At 35.8% G+C, this 23,264-nt stretch overlaps 1 protein-coding gene across 3 annotated transcripts in view; it reads left to right on the plus strand.

Annotated features, from left to right (window-relative positions):
- TOGARAM1 (TOG array regulator of axonemal microtubules 1) overlaps positions 1–23,264 on the plus strand; it is a 62,453-nt gene that overhangs the window by 3,938 nt on the left and 35,251 nt on the right. For all 3 annotated transcript variants that reach the window (XM_037503255.2, XM_037503256.2, XM_054690139.1), the window contains exons 2-6: positions 8,631–8,790; positions 11,163–11,297; positions 16,597–16,890; positions 18,615–18,877; positions 21,182–21,414. In XM_037503255.2, the coding sequence (XP_037359152.1) occupies positions 8,631–8,790; positions 11,163–11,297; positions 16,597–16,890; positions 18,615–18,877; positions 21,182–21,414 (1,085 nt within the window). The remainder of the gene's footprint in view (positions 1–8,630; positions 8,791–11,162; positions 11,298–16,596; positions 16,891–18,614; positions 18,878–21,181; positions 21,415–23,264) is intronic.

Here is a 23,264-nt window from a genome sequence, read left to right on the forward strand (position 1 = left end):
AATAAGGAGTTTGTACTTTTTGTCTTAGACCTCGAATGGAGGTGAGATAAATGTTCTCAGTGGTTCCTTTCAACTCCAAAATTTGTTCATATAAAAAAAAATTTTTTTTTTAGATTTACATAACCTACTTACATAGTTATTGTGGTATGTTGAAAATAATGCCGGGCAGTAAATGATTTTCTGTAAGTATTCCTCCGAACTGTTTATTATGTGTTGAGTATAAGATGTCATTGTATTATGAAGATTCTGGTATTGGCCAAAGAACCAAGAATCTAAAATTATGTTTCTGAAATGCCAATGAGAAATATGTTGCTTTTGAAAGATGCTGTGATAAAGTGAAAATTTACTCCAGAAAAATACACTTTTCTTGTTCAGAAATGGCCTGTATCAGAACAACATGTTCTAAATGTAGACTAAATTTTTAAATATTTTTTATGTTTGCTGTTTTTAAAAATATACACATATAGATAAGCGCTCACTTAGCATCTTCCTCAGGTTCCAGAAACTGGGACTTTAGTGGAAACAATGTGCAGTGAAATTAGTTTTATCATAGGTAATCAATACAAATGAGTTAAACTCTTGCAGCATATTTCTGATCACAAAGATATCACCAAAATTCTAAATAAAAACTCCAAACACTTTTAATATAAAACAGTAATTTGCATTTATGTATTCGTTCACTTTTCAACTCGTTTTTCCTGTTCAGGATCATGGGTGCCAGAACCTATCCAGACAGCTCAGTGTTCAAGCAGGAATCCACCCTGGACAGGACACCTTCCATTGCAGGGCTCTCTCACACACACACCCACACTCAGACTGGGGCAATTTAGACATGCCAGTTCACCTCATGTACACAACTTTGGGATGTAGGAAGAAGCTGGTGTGACTGGAGAAAACCCACACAGATGTGGAATGAACATGCAGACTCCACACAGACAATGGCCCTGGCCAGGAATTAATTATTTTTCCCCCTTGTAAAGTTATAAAAAAAGCTTATGGCCTGTACCCTAGCTATTGTATAAATAAAAAATAAATCTTTAAAAAAAATGACATTGAACAAAAGAACGTCATTTAAGGACCTGTAGTATGTATGTGTGTGTATACATATATATATGTACATATATATGTACATGGCAGTACCTATATATGTATATATATTTTAAACGTTTTTATTTATTTTGCATAGAACTTGGGTATAGGCCAGAGGAGCGAGGGGTGAGGAGATTTACCATAGACAGAGTGGAGTGCAGAACAGGTGGATCTATTGAAATACACTGCTGAGGGAGCAGCAGATAAGACAGGAGAGGTCTGCTGTGCCATATATGGGCTAGCTCCCTGGCCAGGGCTTAAAGTGAAGCCATAGAGGTGGGCCATCATAGTGATAGCACTGAGATTAACCCCAAGGCCACCAGGGAAGCCCCATATATATTTATTTAATAAGCAGTTTTAGATTTATAGAAAAATTAAATAGAAAGTTCAGAGATTTCCCATATACTCCCTGTCCCCACACCTGCACAGCCTCCCCACAATAGTCCACACCCAGTGGTATTTACATTTAATGGACCTGCATTGACGGAGTCCATAGTTTTTCATTGGTGTTCTACATTGCATGGGTATGGACAAATGCATTCACATTCAGTATCCACCACTGTAGTATCATATGGAATAGTTTCACCTCTGCTCTCTGCCTATTCATCCCCCGCTTTTTCTTTAACTTTCATCTTTCTATTTCTGCCATAGTTTTACCTTTTCCATAATAGTTGGAATCAAACAGAGCCTTTTCAGCATACTTTTGGCTACTCTCACTTAGTAATAGGCATTTATGGTTCTATCATGTCTTTTCAAGACTTGATAGTAGTTAATTTTTTTTTCAGCACTGAATAGTCCATTGTCAGGATGTATCTCAATTTATTCATCCATAGAAGTACATCTTGGCAGCATCCCAAGTTTTTGGCAGTTATAAATAAAGTAACTATAAACTTTATGTGCAGATTTTTGTGTGGAAATAGATTTCTAGCTCATTTGGATAAATACCAATTATATTGCTGACTTGTATAGTAAGAGTATGCTTAACTTTATAAGAAACCATTGAAATGTCTTCCAAAATGGCTATATCATTTTGCATTCATGTCAGTTATGAATAAGAATTCTTCTTCTTGTACTACATCCTAGCCAGTGGTGTTCTCAGTGCTCTGGATTTTGACCATTCTAATAGGAATGTGGTGGTATCTCATTGTTTTAATATGCAATTCTTTAATGAAATATGTTCTTGAATATCTTTTCATATGCTTGTTTGCCATCTGTTTATCTTCTGTGGTGTCTATTAAGGTCTTTTGCTTGATTTTTAATCAGGTTGTTCATTTTCTAATTGTCAAATTTTTAGAGTCCTTTATTTTAAATAACAATCCTAATTAGATGTGTTTTTTATAAGTATTTTCTCCCAGTATTCTCACTTACTTGACATTGTCTTTCCAGGAGAAGGTTTTTAGTTTCAGTGATGTCCAATTTAATAATTCTTTCATGGATCTTGCCTTTGGCATTATAACTAAAAAGTCATTACCCTATACAAGGTTATTTAGATATTTTTCTGTCTTCTAGGCATTTTATAGTTTTGTGTTTTACATTTAGATCTGTTATCCATTTTGAGTTCATTTCTGTGAATGGTGTGTGATTTGTGACTATTCATTATTTTTACATGTGCACCATTTGTTGCAAAGGTTACATTATCTCTATTGACATGCCCTTGCTCCCTTGTCAAAGACTTTATGGAGGTCTGTTTCTGGGCTTCTCTTAGGTCTGTTTCTGGGCTTCTCTTTTCTTTTTCATTGATATATTTGTTCTTTTGCCAGTTCTGTAGCTTTAAAATAAAATCTTGAACTTGTGGTGGAAGTCCTTCAACTTTGTTCTTCTATTTCAGTATGAAGTTGGTTATCTTAGGTCTTTTGCCTCTCCACATAAACCTTAGAATCAGTTTGTTGATATCCACAAATAATGTGTGGGAATTTGGTAAGAATCTGTTTTTCAAGTCAAGAACAGATGCTTTGAGGGCCTCCCCGGTGGAGCAGCGGTAGAGCGCTGGGTTGCGAAGCTGCCCTAGGCCTCTGCGGCGCCGGTTCGATCCCCGGCTGCTCCCCGGCCACCGGAGGAGGGTCCCACATGGCATGCAGACCTCTCCTGCCGCCCGCTGCTCCCCTCAGCAGTGTACTTCGGTCCTTCTGCCTGCTCTGCTCCCCGCTCTGGCTCTGGTGAATTCTCTCACCCTCCCGTGCTTCTGACTGTACCCAGTGCTTGTATAAACAAAACAAACAAACAAATAAATAAATAAATAAAAACATGCCTCTATTAAAAAAAAAGAACAGATGCTTTGACCACATTCAATCTTCCTGTCTATGAACATGGAATTTCTCAACATTTATTTAGCTCTTTGGTATCTTTTATTGGAGTTTTGTAGTTTGCCTCATCTACCTTTTACATGTATTTTGTTAGATTTAAACCACATATTTCATCCTTTGAATGCTAATATAAATGATACTGTTCTAATTTCAAATTCTACTGGTTCATTGCTGGTATAGAGGAAATTTGACTTTTACACTAACCTTTTGCCTTATCAACTCTAACTTTTCTATAATGGCTTATTAGTTCCATGATATTTTTTGATGATCCTTTCAGATTTTCTACGTAGATAATAGTGTCACGTGTGAAAAAAGTTTTACTTTTCCCATCCCAATCTTTGCATCTCTTATTCCCCTTCATTGTCTTACTCTCTCTCTCTCTCTCGCTCGCTCGCTCTCTCTCTGTGTGTGTGTGTATATATATATATATATATATATATATATTTGTGTGTGTGTGTGTGTGTGTGTGTGTGTGTGTGTGTGTGTGTGTGTGTGGGACCCTCATTGGAGGCCGGGGAATGAACCAGCACTGCAGAGGCAGCCGGCAGCCTTGCAGCCCAGCGCTCAAACGCTGCACCACCAGGGGAGGCCCTGTCTTACTATATTTGTTAAGATTTCCACTGTGATGTAGAAGTAGAAGTCAGGGGTTTTTTTTGCCTTGTACCTATCTTAGTGAGAAATATTCAAGTTTTTCTACTGTTAAGTATTCTCTTGGCTGTAGGTTTTTTGTAGATATATTTATGAAGTTAAGGAAATGCCCCTTTCCTAGTTTATTGAGAATTTAGTTTACCTAACTTGTCATGAAAAGATATTGGATTTTGTTAGATACCTTTTTTCACATCTGTTGATATTCTTTTGTGAGTCTTCTTCAGACTGTTGGAGTAGATTTACATTAATTTTATTTATTTTTTTTTAATTTTTTTTTTTTAGAGGCATGTTTTATTTATTTGTTTGTTTGTTTTTTTTGTTTATACATGCACTGGGTACAGTCAGAAGCACGGGAGGGTGAGAGAATCCACCAGAGCCAGAGTGGGGAGCAGAGCAGGCAGAAGGACCGAAGTACACTGCTGAGGGGAGCAGCGGGCGGCAGAAGAGGTCTGCGCGCCACGTGGGACCCTCCTCCGGTGGCCGGGGAGCAGCCGGGGATCGAACCGGCACTGCAGAGGCTGCGGGCAGCTTCGCAACCCAACGCTCAACCGCTGCGCCACCGGGGAGGCCCGATTTACATTAATTTTAAATGTTTAGCCAGCCTTGTGTATCTAGGAAAAAATCCCACATGGTCATAGTTTATAATTAGATTTATACATTGTTGGGTTCAGTGTGCTTTTTTTTTCCATATGAGATACAGTTGACATATAACTCAATTTGATAATATTTTGTTGAGGATTTTATATCCATGTTTGTGATATTGGCCTGTTTTCTTGTAGTGTCTTTATCTGGTTTTGTTATTAAGGTAATTCCGGCCTTTTAGAATGATTAAGGAAGTACTCCCTCTGCTTCTAATTCTGGAAAAGTTTGTAGAGAATTGCTTTAATTTCTTCCTTGAATATTTGATAAAATTCACCAGTGAAGCCATCTGTGCCTGAGTGCTTCTGTTGGAAGGTTATTAATGACTGATTCAGTTTCTTTAATAGAGTTTTTGTCAATATGATACTTTAATGCTTGCTCAGTTTTTTCAATTTCTTTTCTTTTTTTTTTTTTTTTTTCTTTTGGTCTGATTTTTGGTTGAAAGGTAGACATGATGTACTGGGTAGAAGAAACTTTGGTAATATAATGCTAGGGTATGAGGAGAAAGAAAGCATCCTATAGTCCTATGATTAAGTCTCAGTATTTTGGTGAGCCTGTAGCCCTGCACTCAATTGCACCAGGGTTTCTCAGCCCCAAACCGCACTCCATCCTCAGGTTGTTCAAGGGTGCGTAAGAGGGCTGGAGTTGTGTCCTTCTCTTTCCCTTATATGGAAGGCTAGCGGGAACTCCACTTAGGCATTTATTTACTATGTGGACTGATGGGGCAGATATTCACTTTGAGAAACCAGTAGAGCTTTTGGAGGTAAAACTCACAAAAGCATACCCCTCCCCCATCTCCTATTAGTGAGTCCCTCTTGAATTTTTAACTTTCAAACTTGTCCATGGTGAGCCAACAACAACTGGCCAATAATAATTCAGATTTCCTATCCCTGCACTAGTTCCCTAAAGGAGGTTTCTACTGGAATTTGGGGATTTTTCTATACACCTGTGGGTTTCTCAAAAATTGGGGGCAGCAGTTTGCCCAGTGACTTCACTTCTCTAATAGAACTAGAAAGAGTGGGTGATGTTTCAGTTTATTCAACTTGTAACTTGTTACATTGCCATTTGACAAATATTTATTTAGTGTTTATTTTTGTGTGGCAGACATTATTCTAGGTAATAAATGGTTTGAAGACGAGTATTTCTGTAATAACTAAATTTGGTTTTGAACTAAATCCTTTGTTAATTCTTTACATTTTTCAGTCAGTAATCTAAACACACACCTTGTAAGGGAAAGAACTATTATCCAGTTTTTAAGTATAGAAAGTTAAGTAATTTCTTTTAGGTTACCTTGGTAACAAGTGATGGAGCCAAATTTGAACTCAGTTATAACTCATAGTGCAAGTTCTTGTGTGATTTATTATTTGTTTGTCTTAAAGCTTCCTTATATCTGAATTAATCTCCTAAGAACATTTTTTTTTCCTTTAGCAACTTGATTACATTTGTTTCTTTAAAATTTTTTTGTTGGGGCCTCCCCTGGTGGTACAGTGGTTGAGCGCTGGGTTGCAAAGCTGCCCGCAGCCTCTGCAGCTCCGATCCCCAGCCACTGGCCGAGGGTCCCACATGGCGCGCAGACCTCTTTTGTTGCGCCCGCTGCTCCCCTCAGCAGTGTACTTCTTTGGTCTGCCTGTTCTGCTCTCTGCTCTGGCTCTGGTGAATTCTCTCACCCTCCCGCGCTTCTGACTGTACCCAGTGCTTGTATAAATAAATAAATCTTAAAAATAAATAAATAAATAAATAAATAAAAATTTTTTGTTGGCACTCTGTTCCTTTAATTCTCTGCAGAAGAATTGCTGATTCTTTCACCATTCTTTTTTTTTTTTTTTAAGATTTATTTTTAGTTATTTATGCATGCAAGAACTGGGGTATAGGCCAGAGGTGTGGGTGGGAGGAGAGGGGGTTTGTGAGTGGATTTACCAGAGACAGAGTGGGGAGCAGAACAGGCAGATCTACTGAAATACACTGCTGAGGTGAGCAGCAAGTGAAACAGGAGAGGTCTGTTGGGCCATGTGGGTTAGCTCCTTGGCTGGGGATCTATCTCATGCTGCAGTGGCTGGCCATAGCTTGATAGTGCTGAAATTTTAACCCATGCGCCAACAGTGAGGCCCACCATTCTTGTCTATATATGAAGTGTGTAAAAAAATTTATTAAACAGGGCCTCCCCGGTGGCGCAGCGGTTGAGCGCTGGGTTGTGAAGATGCCCGCAGCCTCTGCAGCGCCGGTTCAATCCCCAGGTGCTCCCCGGCCACCGGAGGAGGGTCCCACATGGCGCGCAGACCTCTCCTGCCGCCCGCTGCTCCCCTCAGCAGTGTACTTCGGTCCTTCTGCCTGCTCTGCTCCCCGCTCTGGCTCTGGTGGGTTCTCTCACCCTCCTGCGCTTCTGACTGTACCCAGTGCTTGTATAAATAAATTTTAATAAATAAATAAATCTTTAAAAAAATTTATTAAACAGATTTTTATCAGAACACTCTCACATTAATCAACTGAAAAAAATGAGTAAATTATACATGAATTCATGAATTTGATGGATGCCCAATAGTTGAAAGCCAAAATATAATACAGAAATAAATGTTAAATTGAAGTAACTTTCGTTTTCTATTACAGGGAATAACTGTCTCTTGTAAGATTATCAAACTCTTATCAGTATCTTCTTTACTTTTGAATGCACATACTTACACACACATATACATACACATTCACACATCTTAAGTCTTAATAGGATGTCTCCTAATAGGGTTGGAAGGAAAATCAGTAAAGTAATACATTGAACAATTTAATCTCAAATAAAACAAAGTACAACTTATTAATAACATTGAGTTTCTTCTTTATGATAGGCCTTTATCTTTAAAGAAGTATAATTTAAGCAAAAGCTTAATGATTTTGTGGCTAAAGTAAGCAATAATGCCATTGTAGTCTCAAAGAATCCAAATTACCCTCAAATTCTCATGCTAATAATTATAAAATATAAACCATTATTTATTCTCTAAAGGTAGTTCACGTGGTATAGTCCAGTTCTTTTCAAAAACAAAGACTAAAATCTATCATGTATTTTAACACCTTCAGCATATTGAAATATTTTCTGTATGAGGTCCCTGTGTCCATATCCTATATAATAATGGTATTGAATTTTCTTTGTTTAAAAAGACTAAACTTAGGCCTCCATAGAGGTGCAGGAGTTAAGTCTCAGCACTATCAAGCTGCCAACCCCACTGCAGCATGAACTCAATCCCTGTCCAGGCCAGGGAGCTGACCCACACTGCACAGCAGACCTCTCCTGTCTCTTTCCCTGTTCCCCTCAGCATTATATTTCAGTAGATCTGCCTGTTCTGCTTCCCACTCGCTCTGGTGAATCATCTCACCCCCCACCCCCGCATCTCTGGCCTACACCCCATTTTGTATGCATAAATAAATAAATCTTTAAAAAATTACCTAAGGGAACCATGATACAGGTTACCATGTATACATATATACACTTGAGTTGTAGCTTATGGATAGTAAATTTATTTTACTATGAATCAAGTGGGATGCTTGTTGATTAGTGTCCCTGCAACTACCATTTAATGTAATGCTCAAAGATGGCATCATGTGGCAGGGTTATGCTGACTCAGAAATGTTCTTTTCGCTATTTTAGCTGTCATTTTGCCCTTTTTGTCAATTGTGTTTTTTCCTTCCTAGCTACCCAGATGTGTACAGTAGAAAGGTAAGGTACAGAAAAGTTTTGGGGTAAAATAGAAAGGGGAAAACATTTCTATCATAGAATGAAAACATTTTTATCATAGAATGAAAAATACCATACTGATGTACCATACTATATGTAGCTGTTTATTTGTGTTATTATATATTTGATAAATTTTTCTTTTAATCTGAATTTCATAATTGGGTCTAAATTATATAATTTATTACCAACTATATTTAACACAAATTTGCTAATTTATTGTTTTGTTCTTATAGTTTTCAGCATATGATTTCATCCCATCACCAAAATTAAAACCCTCTCAAGGCCAATCATCAGTCAATGATGATTTATGTTTTAGCAGAAAAAGAGTGTCAAGAAACTTATTTCAGAATAGTCGAGATTTTAACTCAGACTCTCTTCCTTTATGTGCTACCGGTAAGTAAAAGGTTACAGGTAATATATGAACATACTGAATTAAGTTTAAGATTTTTCTATATTTCATAGTTATTCAAGGGCTTATAGAATTAATAATCAAGTAAACAATTCAGATGTAATATTTGTTAAAGAATAGAAACTTTGACATAATTGTCTCCTAACACTCTGGAAGGGTTTCTCACTGAAATCCTTTAAGTAATAAGGTAAGGCAATATTTGCTTAATCAACCACCTATGTTTAGTGAGTATCTCCTCAATAGTAGGTACTTCTCTAAGTACTGGGTTTGCGTCAGCTAACATAAGAAGGAAAACCTACTATGCGACATATGGTAGGTTAGTTGGTAATAAATGCAATGGAGAAATATAAAACAGAATATATGGAGGAGGGCTGTTTTAAATAATATAAAAGAAGGCAATATTTAGAAGGGAATATTTGCAGCAAACTACATAGATAAGAGTGAAGAGCAAATAATTGCAAGAAGAGGGAATTGTCAGTGATGATTACAGGACATGTTCAGAAAGATCAAAAAGGCTAGTGTGTCTAGAGTGAAATGAGTCATGGTAAGAGAAGTGGGAAATGAAATTAAAGAACTAATAGGGCTCCTTATTTATAAGGCCTAGTGGACTTTTGAGTGAACTTTGGCTTTTACGCTATAGGAATGTTTTGAGGAAGGTAGTGACATCAATTACCTTATATTTTCCAAGGATGTAGGGCATTACACTTAAAGTGAAGGAGGGCATAGGCAAAAACAGAGTAGTCCTGGCTAGAGTTGTTAGAGTTTGACCAGGGTAGCACTGAGTGTAAGTGAAAAGTGATTGAATTCTGCTTATGTCAAAGGTAAAGTTGTGGTTTGCTGATGGATTAGGACTGGAGTAAGAGAAGAGTCAAGAGTGCTCTAAGGGTTTTTGCCTAGAACAATTAGAAAGATGTTTAATTGCTGAAGTGTTACAGAAAGTAAATATTATAGTAGTTCAGAAAACATGGTCTTTGTCCTGGACTTTATCAGTTAGAAAAGATGTTAAAGCCATGATAGTATTTGAATGTATCCTTTTGGAATGCATATGATACAAGTATTTACAGAGAAGGTATTAGAAGAACAAAGGTTTATATTAGGAATGGGCTTGAGATATTCTGGAAGCTGGGTAAAGACAAGATTTATCTTAGATGATTGAAGAAAATTGGGATGTGGGGAATCCATGTGAGCTAAGCTTAAAAATTTAAGTTTCTACTTATGAAACTCTGGAGAACTAATTGGGATCTTTTTTATAAAGGAAAAAGAAGCTAGGGTGATAAAGTTATTTGCAGATGATACATAAAATAATTTTCAGAAAAATACGACTGGATATAAAAGATGAAGAAGGGGAGTAGAGAAAGATCAAGACTTAGCACTGAGATAATTAGAAAAAATGGCAATGTGTTGACAAAATAAAACCAGTTGGGAAGTGAAAATTGTTTAATCAGTAAACATTCAGTTTGTCATAGATGTTAACATTTTTTAAATATCCAAATGATGTCAGTAATTGAAGTTTGTTACCTATAAGTTTGGACACAGTATTTAGAAAACATTGTTATCCTGGGGAAACTTACAGGCCTTTATGCAATAAAATTCCATAATATTGTCATGCAAAAATGAGTATATAATTGTGTAGTTTAATGCTTATTTAATAGAGAGAAAAAATAGAAAATCTCAGTTATGCTCATACCACTACTTTAAATTTTTATAGAACTCATAGTTTCTATACCGTAGAGCAGTTCATTACCTAGTTGTATAGATTTTTTTGTTGTTGTTGTTAAAGATTTATTTATACAAGAACTGGGGCAGAGGCCAGATGTGCAGGAGGGTGAGAGGGTTCACCGGACAGAGTGGGGACTAGAACAGGCAGACTGACTGAAATACACTGCTGAGGGGAGCAGCAGGCGAGTCAGGAGAGGTCTGCTGGGCCATGTGGGTTACTCCCTGTCCAGGGATTGAACTCATGCTGCATTGGCTGCAGACATTTGTAAGTTGCATCTTAACCCCTTGCGCCACCAGGGAAGCCCCAATTATGTACTCTTAATTACTGGGAAGAGGGAAAGATAGGTCTGGAGAAACATTTTGTGGTGAGAGAAGGGAGCGTGTAGGAAGAAACTGCCATTGTGCATATTTTTCAGTATTTTTCTTTGTTCTTTACCAGTCTGTATTCTGCCCTTTAACCCATGCCACTAATCAGATCTACCAATACCAAAAACTCTCATCTGCCTCACTATACATACATTCCTATATTTATTCCTACACAAATAATACCAATATTTGTGAAATTCAGATGTGCTCATGAAAAGTAAATATTAAAATAAAGGTTTTTTTAAATTTGTTTTTCTCCTTTTTTCCAAAGGCACTACTGGGACTTACCAAACAAATACTTCCGGGAAATGTGGACAACTTGGATTTTCACAGATATGTGGTAAAACTGGCAGTGTGGATTCTGACTTACAGTTCCTGGGGACAACTAATAGTCATCAAGATAAAGGTTTAAATTCTAAATTTGTTTGAAGTTCAAATGATTTATAAATATTATAAGTGTGGGGTTTTCAAATACAACTTATATGTTACTTTATTTTTTTTTAAGATTTATTTATTTATTTATGCATATAAGAACTAGGGTGTAGGCCAGAGGTGTGGCAGGAGAGGGGGGAGAGGATTCACTAGACAGAGTGGGGAGCAGAACTGGCAAATCTACTGAAATACACTGCTAAGAGGAGCAGTGGGTGAGACTGGAGAGGTTTGCTGTGCCATGTGGGTTAGCTCCCTGGCCCAGGATCAGGGATCAAACTCCTGCTGCAGTGGCTGGCCATAGCTTGATAGTGCTAAGACTTTAACCCCTGCGCTACCAGGAGGCTTTTATATGTTGTTTTGTATAATTATACTCATCACAAAAAGAAAGGAACATTGTTAAATTTTTTATAACTTTTTAAAATTTAAATAACATTTTAAATAATTACCCTAAAATGTTACATTTAGTAATCTTAACATAAATATAACTGAATAAAATTTGAGAGTTTAGAAACTGATGGTGGAACTCAACATTTTAATACCAAGCATCTGGAAATAACATCTGTTACAGCAGAAGACAATTATTTTCCTGAATAGTTTTATTTTTATTTTTTTTAAAGATTTATTTATTTTTGCATGTAAGAGCTAGGGTACAGGCAAGAGATGCAGATGGGTGAGAGGATTCACCAGAGACAGAGTGGGGAACTGAACAGGCAGACTGAAACACACTGCTGAGGGGAGCAGCGGGGGAGACAGGAAACGTCTGCTTCGCCATGTGGGTTGCTCCCTGGATGGTCAGGGATCGAACTTGTGCTGCAGAGGCCTCAGATTGCTTCATAGTGCACTGCTTAATCCCTTGTACCACCAGGGAGGCCCCCTGAATAGTTTTAAATTTTAAGGATCTTTAGAATGTATTATGTACCCTGTAAGGAACCATAATTTCCTGTCATTTCAGATAAGATACAAGACACAGAGCAAAAGGAAGGTTGGCTGTCAAGCATATGAATTTTGGATTGGAAGACCTTCTTAAATTTCCATTAATTAATAGATTTTTTTCAATTATTTAGAAGTAAGATCAAGTCAAATACTTCTAGAGATATTTTAATTTTTGTTGTATGTCCTTTAAATTTTTTGACTGATAGGAATGCAAAAGTAACGATCATTTAAAATTCATGAACAAGGATTAATTAATATACCACTTAATTTTAGCTATATTTTCTTTGTGTGCACCCACCCACCACAATGGGGTACATGACTCCATTAAGTGTTTCTTTGAAATGTTATTCCCTATAAAATAGTCCATCTTTTTAATGGCATTTCCTAAATTTTCATTAGATACGTTTGTGCCTCATAATTAGTGGAAGCAGAGGTTTCTCTGTGTTGTTTAGCCTATTCCTGTTTAGGAATCTCTTAATGATTTAGTTTTGAAGACTACCGCTTTCAATGTTTAATTTGATCTTCATAGCAGCTCTGGATTTCTATAACTTCTTAGAATACCTATTAGCAATTTGCAGCAACATGGATGGCGCTGGAAGGGATCATGCTCAGCGAAATAAGCCAAAAAGAAAAAGAAAAATACCGGATGGTCTCACTCATAGCAGGAATCTAGAAAACTTAAATAAGGGACCAGGAAAATGAATAACTATAAGAAAGTGAAAATCAAAATCAACAAAAAACTATGAAACAGAGACACTTTTTGGGGGTGGGGGCCGGAGGGGAGGGATTGGGGTCAGAATGGGGGGGTTGCAATTGTATGGGAAAATAAAAATAAAAATAAAATTTATTATTTAAAAAAACAAAAAACATAATTTGCCAAAAAAAAAAAAAAAAAGAAAACCTATTAGAGGACTAACTGAAAGGATTAACTGAAATGACTACCATCATATCAACTAACATTCTCCATGGGATTTCTGAATCCCATGGAGATTGGGTATGAAGGACTTTGGTTATGGAAGCCAGATGCCAAACCATCTAGAAGTTCCCATCTCAATTTTTAAAATAATGCTACGGTCCAGAACAAATGTTGGAAATATTGGTATAATTTGTTGTATTTTATTGGTTGTTTTTATATGAACAAAAAGATCAGGTATTTGATTTCTTTGTAAGAAATACTTCTCATTTCTTAATTAAAGGAATATATGATAAGACACTCTGAAAGAGCAGAATCTATTAATAGAGCACTGTAGTTGAAATCAGGGATCCATTCTGTATATCAATTTGTGACTGCTTAAATGTCCTCTGTTAGGACTGTTAGGCTGTCCTAACCATATCAGGTATGAATTAAAAATAAATGATATGATATATGTAGTCATTAAAGTTTTCATAAGAATGACTTTTAGTATAAATAATGTAGGTCTTTTGCCATGGAAAATTAAAAATAATAAATAGAAAACACAATATAAAACAGCAGAATTAAAACCAAATATGTCAGTAGTAACCATAAATATAAATGGACATAACCTACGATTTAAATCACAAAAATTATCAAATTTTATTTTACTTTTTTTAAGGAAATAAATGCTATTTTGAAGAGTCACACCTAAAATACCAAAATAGAGTGGAAGAAAGTAAAGCATGAAAAAGATACAGTGGGCAGATACTTAAGTTTATGTACACTAAAATTAAAGACATTTTAGTGTTAAAGAGAGTTTATAAATTAAAAAAAAAAGAAGATAAGACCCAAGAAGTGTCTACGTATTAGTAGAAATTTTTATAGGCTAAAGAAGCTTTAATAAGAAAATACAGAATATTTGAATAATATAAATAATAAACTTGTAAAAGCTGTCTCAAGTAGAAATAGAAAACCTGGATAGACCTATAATCATTAAAGCAATTTTAGGCTTAAAAATTTTACCCACAAAAAAAAATTCCAGAAAACATTTATTTACTTCAAGGAAGAGGTAATCCAATCTTAATGAATTACAGCAAGTTTTCATTTACATCACTGATATGTTCTTAGAAGCAGTGACTTTAAAAGAAAAGACGTATCAATAAAACTGGTTCTGGAATAACGTTTCCTTAAGTGTCAGCAGGGATATCTTAAGGACCTGCTGTAAGAAAAATGGAATTTATTTTATAAACTTACATTTTATGACCTTGAGGTCATGACCATGTAAGATTACTGAATAAAGGAAAATAAATGGCAATCCAGTCTCACTTTTATGAAAGTCAGTGTCTGAAATAAACTATTAGCAAACCAATATGTTTTTAAAAATTGTGTTTTTAAAATTTATTAAAAGGGTTGGATTCTGATGGCCATAAGGTTTGGAAACTAATTTATTGTGTATATTAATGTAATGTAAATAAATTTAGGACATTCTCAACCTAACTCAAAACTCAAAGTATAAAATTTGAATAGGAAGAAATATAAATTTGCCATTATTCTTGATAAAACATGGTACAAAGTAGTGGTTTGGGAGCAGAGTGCCTGGGTTCATATTCCCAACTTTATAATTACCTAGTCTGTGACTTTAAGCAACATACTTATCCCTGTGTATTTTTTTTTTTAATCTGTAAAATAGGAATAGTTCTTTTCCACCACAGGGTTGTTGTAAGGATTAAATTAATTAGTACCTATAAAGTGCTCAGCACACCACTTGGCATATACTAAGTGTTCAGTAAACATTAGCTCTTAACATTATCACTGCTGTAGTCATCATCATTATTAATACAATTATAAAATTATCTACATAGAAAATCCAAAAAGATACTCAAAAAACTATTAAATATTAGGCAGTTTATCAAAGCTGCCAGATACAAAACCCTAATAGAAAAGTCAATAAAATTTGTGTACACCAGCAATTTTCTCTTTTTAAAAGATTTATTTATTTTTGGGTAGAAGAACTGGGGTGCAGGCCAGAGGTACAGGGGTGGGGTGGAGTGAGATGATTCACCAGAGACAGAGTGGGGAGCAGAACAGGCAGATCTACTGAAATACACTGTTAATGGGAGCAGTGGGCGAAAACAGAAGAGGTCTGCTGGGCCATGTGTGGATTAGCGCCCTGGCCTTAGATCGAACCCAGGCAGTGGGGTGGTAGTGCTAAGGCTTAACCCCTAGGATTCCAACACATCATTAATTTTCAAAAAATTAGGTTTTTAAGAAAGAAAAACAGTATGAGCAAAATTTGTTAATATATAGAAACTAACAGAAGATTTGCATACCCTTTATTATGAAAGCTAAAATAGTTTTTTTTAGAAACATGAAAAGACATAAGTAAATTGAAGAAATTTCCATATTTTTAAACAGCACATTCAGTATCAGGAAGATGACATTCTTAAATTTGTAAATTCATTATTATCCCTATCAAAATTTCAATGGGGCCTCCCCAGTGGCACAGTGGTTGAGCGCAGGGCTGTGAAGCTGACTGAAGCTTCTGCAGTGCCGGTGGCGAGAGTCCCACATGGTGTGCAGACCTCTCCTGCCGTGCATGCTGCTCCCCTCAGCAGTGTACTTTGTCAGTCTGCCTGTTCTGCTCCCCACTCTGGCTCTGGAGAATTCTCTCACCCTCCCGCACTTCTGACTCTACCCAGTGCTTGTATAAATAAATAAATCTTAAAAAAAAAAATTTCAGTGGGATCCCGAAATACATATGAAGGTATGGAGGGCCAGGAATAGCCAAGATAATTCTAAAGAAGATCAAAATGGATGGAGACTCACCAAGTAGCATAATGATGAAACACTGCAGTGCTAGTGTAGAGATAGACAAATAGACTAATGGAACTAATACAAAGACCTAAGAATAGACCCAAATTTATGTATGGGAGCTCCATAAATGAAAGGGAAAGAACAGAGAGTTTAGGAGCATCCCTGGTGGCACAAGGGGTTAAGACGCAGCCTATGAAGCTAGCCATAGCCACTGAAGCATGAGTCCTATCCCCTGCCAGGGAGGAGACATGGCGCAGGAGACCTCTCATGTCTTCCCCACTGCTCCCCTCCCAGTGTATTTTGGTCTATCTGCCTGTTCTGTTCCCTGCTCTGTCTCTGGTGATCCTCTCACCCCCCACACCTCTGGCCTGTATCCCAGTTCCTGTATGCATAAATAAATCTTTTTTTAAAAAAAAAGTTGCCATTAAAAAAAAAAGAACAGAGTTTAAAATAGTTACTGGGGAAATTGCACTATCTATATTGAAAAAAGTTATATTAGTTCTTCATCTCCTACATAAGTATACCAGATGGGATTAAAAAACCCAAATGTGAAAGGGAGGGGGGAAAAAAGAACTTTAAACTGCTAGGATATGTGTATACATTAATAACATACTGTCTTATTTTATTTCAGTGTATGCCAGCCTAAATTTTGGCAGTAAGACACAGCAAACAATTGGTAGTCAAACAGAACGTACTTCGTTATACTCTGGTTCAAATCCAAGTCCAGGAGCCTTCATCCTTCCATCTTATCCTCTCTCATCACCTCGAACGAGTCCAAAGCACACATCTCTTACTGTATCTCCAAAGAAGACTCAAGATAATTCTGTTAATTTCTCAAATTCCTGGCCTCTTAAAAACTTTGAAGGACTATCAAAGCCAAGTCCACAGAAAAAGCTGCTCAGCCAAAAATCATCTGACCTTACAGGTAGAAAAGATGCACAAAATTAATGCTTTTTTCAATTATATATTTGGATTATTACTTTGGAGTTAGAATTGTTAGGTCTCTTAAAACTAATAAATTGCATTTTATTTTTCTGAATTAGTAAAAATCTAGGAAAAAATTGAACAATATGTTAAATAGGTCAAATAAGTAACTTCAGTTAAAATAGTCATTTCTTATATTGCCACTTTTAAAATTCTTTTTTAAAGCTAGGCATAGAAAAATGCTTTACAATTGGGGCTCCCTGGTGGTACAGGCGGTTGAGCACAGTGCTGTGAAGCTGTCCGTAGCCTCTGCAGCGTGTGTTCCTGCCAGCCAGGGAGATTCCCACGTGATGTGGTAGACCTCTCCTGTCATACCCACTGCTCCCCTCAGCAGTGTATTTCAGTCAGTCTACCTGTTCTGTTCCCCGCTCTGTCTCTGATGAATCCTCTCACTCCCCACACGTCTGGCCTATACCCCAGTTCTTGTATAAATAAATAAATCTTTAAAAAAAAAAAAAAAAGAGGTCCTCCCTGGTGGCGCAGAGGTTGAGCCCTGGGTTGCGAAGCTGCCCACAGCCTCTGTAGCACCGGTTCGATCCCTGGCTGCTCCCGGCCACCGGAGGAGCGTCCCACATGCCCGCAGACCTCTCCTGCCGCCCGCTGCTCCCCTCAGCAGTGTACTTCGGTCCTTCTGCCTGCTCTGCTCCCCGCTCTGGCTCTGGTGAATTCTCTCACCCTCCTGCGCTTCTGACTGTACCCAGTGCTTGTATAAATAAATAAATAAATCTTTAAAAAGAAAAAAGAAAAATGCTGTACAGAGAACATGAACAATATCAGGGCCTGCTAATTTTAGTGTTACAAATACAAAATACAATTAATATATTTAATGTTTCATTTAGTCAGCGTTTATTGAATGCTTAGTATATGGTAAAATTATTTTGAAGCATATTCTATTATTATAAATTAAAATATGCTTTTCTTAACAATAGTCCTCTCCAAAATCATGAGATAAGTATACAAGTTTTATTCAAGACAGATCAGTGAAAATAAAGTCTATTAAAGTCAACCCCATATGTCCCAAATGTTTCTTATCCCCAGCCTCCAAGAGATGTTCTCCTTTAAACTACCCCACGGTACTACTGTTCCAATTTATAATCATAATGAGATTAATTTATTACATAACTTTATCACTTTCTGATAGCACTGAACCTTTGTTTTTTTCTGAATGTCTTTCCTACAAGATCAAATATTGTTTTGAAAGCTGAGACCTTATTCAATTTGTTCTCCCCTGTGTCAGTATTACTGCTTTGCTTTTCAGATAGTCATTCAAATGTTGCTTCCATAATTAAACCAAGCCTGAAAGTGGCCCTTCTAGCCTATGATGAACTTTATCATACAAAGATTAATCATGTTGATGTGTATGAAAACAGAAATTTCACTTGGTATAATATTTTTATTTAATATGGAAGAATTTCCAGTGACTCATTTTTGTTATATTTGTTGGAGAACTCTAATACTTTCATCTCTGTTTAAATAATAATCTCTCTTTTCTCTTCTTTCTTTAGTAATCTTCATTTCTAAAAAAAGAATATATGTGTGTGTGTGTGTGTGTGTGTGTGTGTATAGATAGATAGATAGATTTGAAACAGTGTATTCCAACCACAAGTGTTTTCTTAACTTCTCTAAAGTTAAGAAAAAAAAGTAAAATATGTATTTTTCACACAGGAGAAAACTGTCAAGAAAAACCGTCTGCAGTTCAGCTTACACCTGCCCTGGTGAGATCACCATCTTCTCGACGAGGCCTAAATGGGACCAAACCTGTCCCTCCAATACCAAGAGGAATCAGCCTTTTGCCTGATAAAGCTGACTTAAGCACAGTAGGACCCAAAAAAAAGGAGCCTGATGATATTTGGAAGAGTGAAAAAGATAGTCTTACAATTGATCTTTCAGAATTAAATCTCAGGGATAAAGATTTGGATCAAGAAGAGGTTAGTACCAGATACCTTTTTTATTTTTATTTTTTTGTGACTTTTTTTTTTAAAGATTTATTTTTTATTTATACAATAGCTGGGGTACAGACCAGAGGCATGGGAGGGTAAGAGGATTCACCAGAGACAGAGTGGGGAGCAGAACAGGCAGACAGATCGAAAGCACTGCTGAGGGGAGCAGCGGGCGAGACAGGAGAGGTATGCCATGACATGTGGGAATCTCCCTGGCTGGCCGGGGATGGAACCCTCACTGCAGAGGCTGCGGACAGCTTCACAGTGCTGCACACAACCCGCTGCGGTACCAGGGAGGCCCCAGATACCATTTTTAAATGCTTGTAACTTTCTTTATTATATTAGTTGTTATTGAAGCAAAATCAAGTATTTTTTTTATCCCAGAGCATGTTTTCTTATTTATGAAAATGTTTTATGTTCATTATGAAAAGTGTCTAAGCTATAGTAAAGTGTTGGGAAGAAAATTCATCATACCAAATCCCACTACCCAGAATAATTTAATGCGTCTCCTCCCAGTATTCTCTGCATATATTATTCCTTTCTGAATTAAAAGTAAAAATAATATAGCAGTATACCTACACACTAATCCTTTGCAAAGGAGTAATGTCATCTTTGTTTCCTATTTTTTAAATAAATGAAATATAACATAGTTCATCCCCAAATCCAGTTGTTTTCCCTCCTTCACCAGAGGAAATCATTATCAGCATTAATTTGTATTTTATATATTTTTGTACTTTTTATATTTACTAGCATTTTGATGTGTTTATTTATGGTACACTTGTATAATTGTTTTCACTTTTATATTTCTAGCCTTTCGCTATTGCAAACATGCTACAGTGAACTTTCTTGAGAATGACCCTTGTGTATATAGGTGCAAATTGATTTATTTTTGTGAAATTGAGATAGATAATTGAGATATTATATACTCATCTTTGAATCCTAGGTCACTCCATTTATACAATAAAAATACATTGCCAATACGATAACTATATATAGCAATTTTGTCAGAGAAGGAATGGCATTATTATTTTACCTAAGACTTATACAGTATTTTCATAGATACTTCTTTTTATCATTTTACTCAGCCTAACATCAGGTTTTAAGAAGTGTCTTTTACATTAAATATGTAAACTGAAACACTCAATCATAATATGTTGTGATCTTATTTCAGCCTGTTATAAGATGTAAACAGTATGGACTGATAGTCTACTTATTAAAATAAATATTAATGCAAATTAATTTTATAGCATGTCTTAAACATTAAACATGTATAAAAGTAACCTATAAAGGTTACCTGTAAATAACCTATAAATTCATTCTTAATAAATTAGCTATTCCAACTTCTGCTTTAAAATCTTTTCCTTGATTTTTTTTCCCAATTGTATTTAGTCGTACTAAGAAGGTAACTCACCTAAAGAAATTTATAAAGGAGACACTTTCCTATATAATTTACAAATTTTATCTGATTGTACTTAATAATTTGCATTTTTTATAACTTATAAATAGCCCTTTTTCTTTTAGTAGGTAATTTTCTTTCATGTAATTATTAGTAAATATAGGAAGATACTACTGTTTTACATCATCAACCTTCCAAGAATTTACTGGGGAACTGACCATACTATTGAAATAGTATATAAATACTATTTATATACTATTTAAATAGTATATGAAATACTATAATAAACCATTATAGTTATTATTATGAAAATGTAAACAAAATAGTTTATGTATATTTCTTTGGTCTTTAGTTCATTCAAGGTTTTATTCCCAACCTTAAGATACTAGTTTATACTAGTAATTTCTACTCTGCATTTTTGGAAATACTTGCCTGCAAAAATTACATTCAGTGATCTGAACTTTAACACTGACAAATTTGATATAAACATCAGATTTTAGAAACTGATTACTTTTTATTGACCTTAGAGCTTCTAAATACCCACATCATCACACCAGTGACCTAAGATTAGCTGCACCTCTGTGACTTGAACTCTACTTACATGTCATTCAGTGATTAGTTTATTAGTTCAGTTCTAATGAACTGAACTAATATATAGTGAACTGGTCATTGTGCTTAGTCCTGGAACAACTGTGGTAAATAACTGGATGTAACTTGCAACCTAATAGGTTGTTTATAAATATCTAAGTGATGATACTGTGTACAGGTATGTTAACATTTATTTTGTTAGTACTCGATTAGAGAGTGGCTAAGTTAGTTAATGAAGTTTAAAATTTAAGGATAATGTCTACTGATATAATTATCTTGCATAGTTAACTGTTTTTGTTTTTTCTTAGATGCAGAGTTCTCTTAGATCCCTTCGTAACAGTGCAGCTAAGAAAAGAGCAAAACTGAGTGGCAGCACTTCAGATCTTGAAAGCCCTGATTCTGCTATTAAGCTTGACTTGACTATGGACTCTCCATCTCGATCTTCCTCTCCAAACATCAGCTCTTACAGTGAAAGCGGTGTTTACAGTCAAGAATCATTGACTTCTTCTCTATCTACAACTCCCCAGGGGAAGAGAATAATGTATTCTATTTTTCGATATGTTAAATGAATGCTAATATGTAATTTATAATCTAAAGCCTTAGTATCACATTTGAAAAAAACTTAAAAAATTTATTTTCTAGTTTTTAAAATGTTGAACTTTATTTAAATGACAATGAAAAAGTTTACAGATATTAACTTGCTTAGCTTTTATTTGTGTTGGAGGTAGAGAGAATGAACACAACTCTAGCTGTTACCTACAGCACCTAAATTAATGTAAACCCTTTTCCCAAAACCCCAATTGTTCTTTTGCTTATCTGTGTGATTTATCCTGCTACTGTTGTTCTTAAGCTCTTTCCTGGGTCATTAAGTCACTTGCCAGTTGACCTATAGCTGATACTACTGCTTTCATTTAAAACTCAGCACTAATTTCCTTTAATTGATGAATAAACTCCACCTAGCTGCTACCCTAAGTATTTCTTCTATCTTATTATTCTGTTATCTTACAAGTTTACATATGTTTATAAACTTAAAATATGCCACACCATAGCTTTTACAGTCCTCTCAGGATCTCCTTAGACCCTATCAGGGTCTCCTCCTCAGGGTCTCAGTAGTGCTGGAATTTAGCCCTGGCCACCCCACACTGACAGAAAGTCAGTACCAATTGAACAGATTGCCTCAATAATCTCTAATTCTTTTTATTTTTTAAAGATTTATTTATTTATGCATAGAAGAGCTGAGGTGTAGGCCAGAGGTATGGGTGGGTGAGAGGATTCACCAGAGACAGAGTGGGGAGCAGAACAGGCAGATTGTCCGAAGCATACTGCTGAGGGGAGCAGCGGGTGTGTCAGGAGAGGTCTGCTGCGCCATGTGGGTAACTCCCTGGCCAAGGATCGAACTTGTGCTGCAGTGGCTGTGGATAGCTTCACAGTGCTGAGACTTAACCCCTTACACCCCAATAATCTCTAATTCTTAAATAGTGATCCCATTTTAATTTCTGGGACTCTCTGTGACCCTACTCTAGGATTTCAGTGGAATTTTTTCCCTTTTTATCTTAGACAAAAACCTAAGAGTAAAATTACTAGGCCATGGGCTAAGTAACTGCTAAATATTTTTTCAGGGTATTGTACAATTTTCTAACCCCAGCAGAGTAAGAGTGCAAGTTGTTTCACATCCTTGCTAACATTTGGTGTTCTCTATTTTTTAAATTGTATTTTCCTTTGATATCCTGAGCCATATTTTTATATAACTATTAGCTTTAAATATTTTGTAATTATTTTTATTAATAACATAAGTAGAGACTGCATAATCACAAGAGAAATGGCATTCTGTTAATTCATTGGACAAGGGAAATTTTTTTTAGCAGTTAATAAAATTAAACTGAAATTTTTCATCCTATTGTGAGAGGTTTGTCTCATCCCAGGATTTCCTCCTCCACAGTTTAAATTTAAATAGCAGCTTATTTTAAAGCTAGAATTTTTTTCTTACTGGGAATTCCTTTGTTGTAATACCTAGATAGAATATTGCATTATATTCACAAAATGAATTTGGAATAGCTATATGGGCTCATGAAATAACTGTGTTTACATTAAGTCACCAACATTTAAAAAAATCTGTGTTTAAAAAAAATCTGTGTTTATCTTTTAGATTTAAAGTTCATTCCTTATCGTCCATGAATGTGAAATTTTATATATTCCTATAGTTCAAGGTCCTGTAAGTAATTTGTAATCCAGTTGGGGAGAAAAATTCATTTTATATTATAACATTTAGAATTCACTATTTCCTTTATTATCTCACATTGTTAATCTTTTCAAAAATTGAACTCGTTGAAAATGGAGTTCAATTCTCATTTATAAACCAGATTACCTCTAATGAATTTAGTATTTGCACGT

The sequence above is a fragment of the Talpa occidentalis genome, unplaced genomic scaffold, assembly GCF_014898055.3.
Source record: "Talpa occidentalis isolate TD23 unplaced genomic scaffold, MPIMG_talOcc4v2.1 talOcc4.11, whole genome shotgun sequence".
Classification (NCBI taxonomy): domain Eukaryota; kingdom Metazoa; phylum Chordata; class Mammalia; order Eulipotyphla; family Talpidae; genus Talpa; species Talpa occidentalis.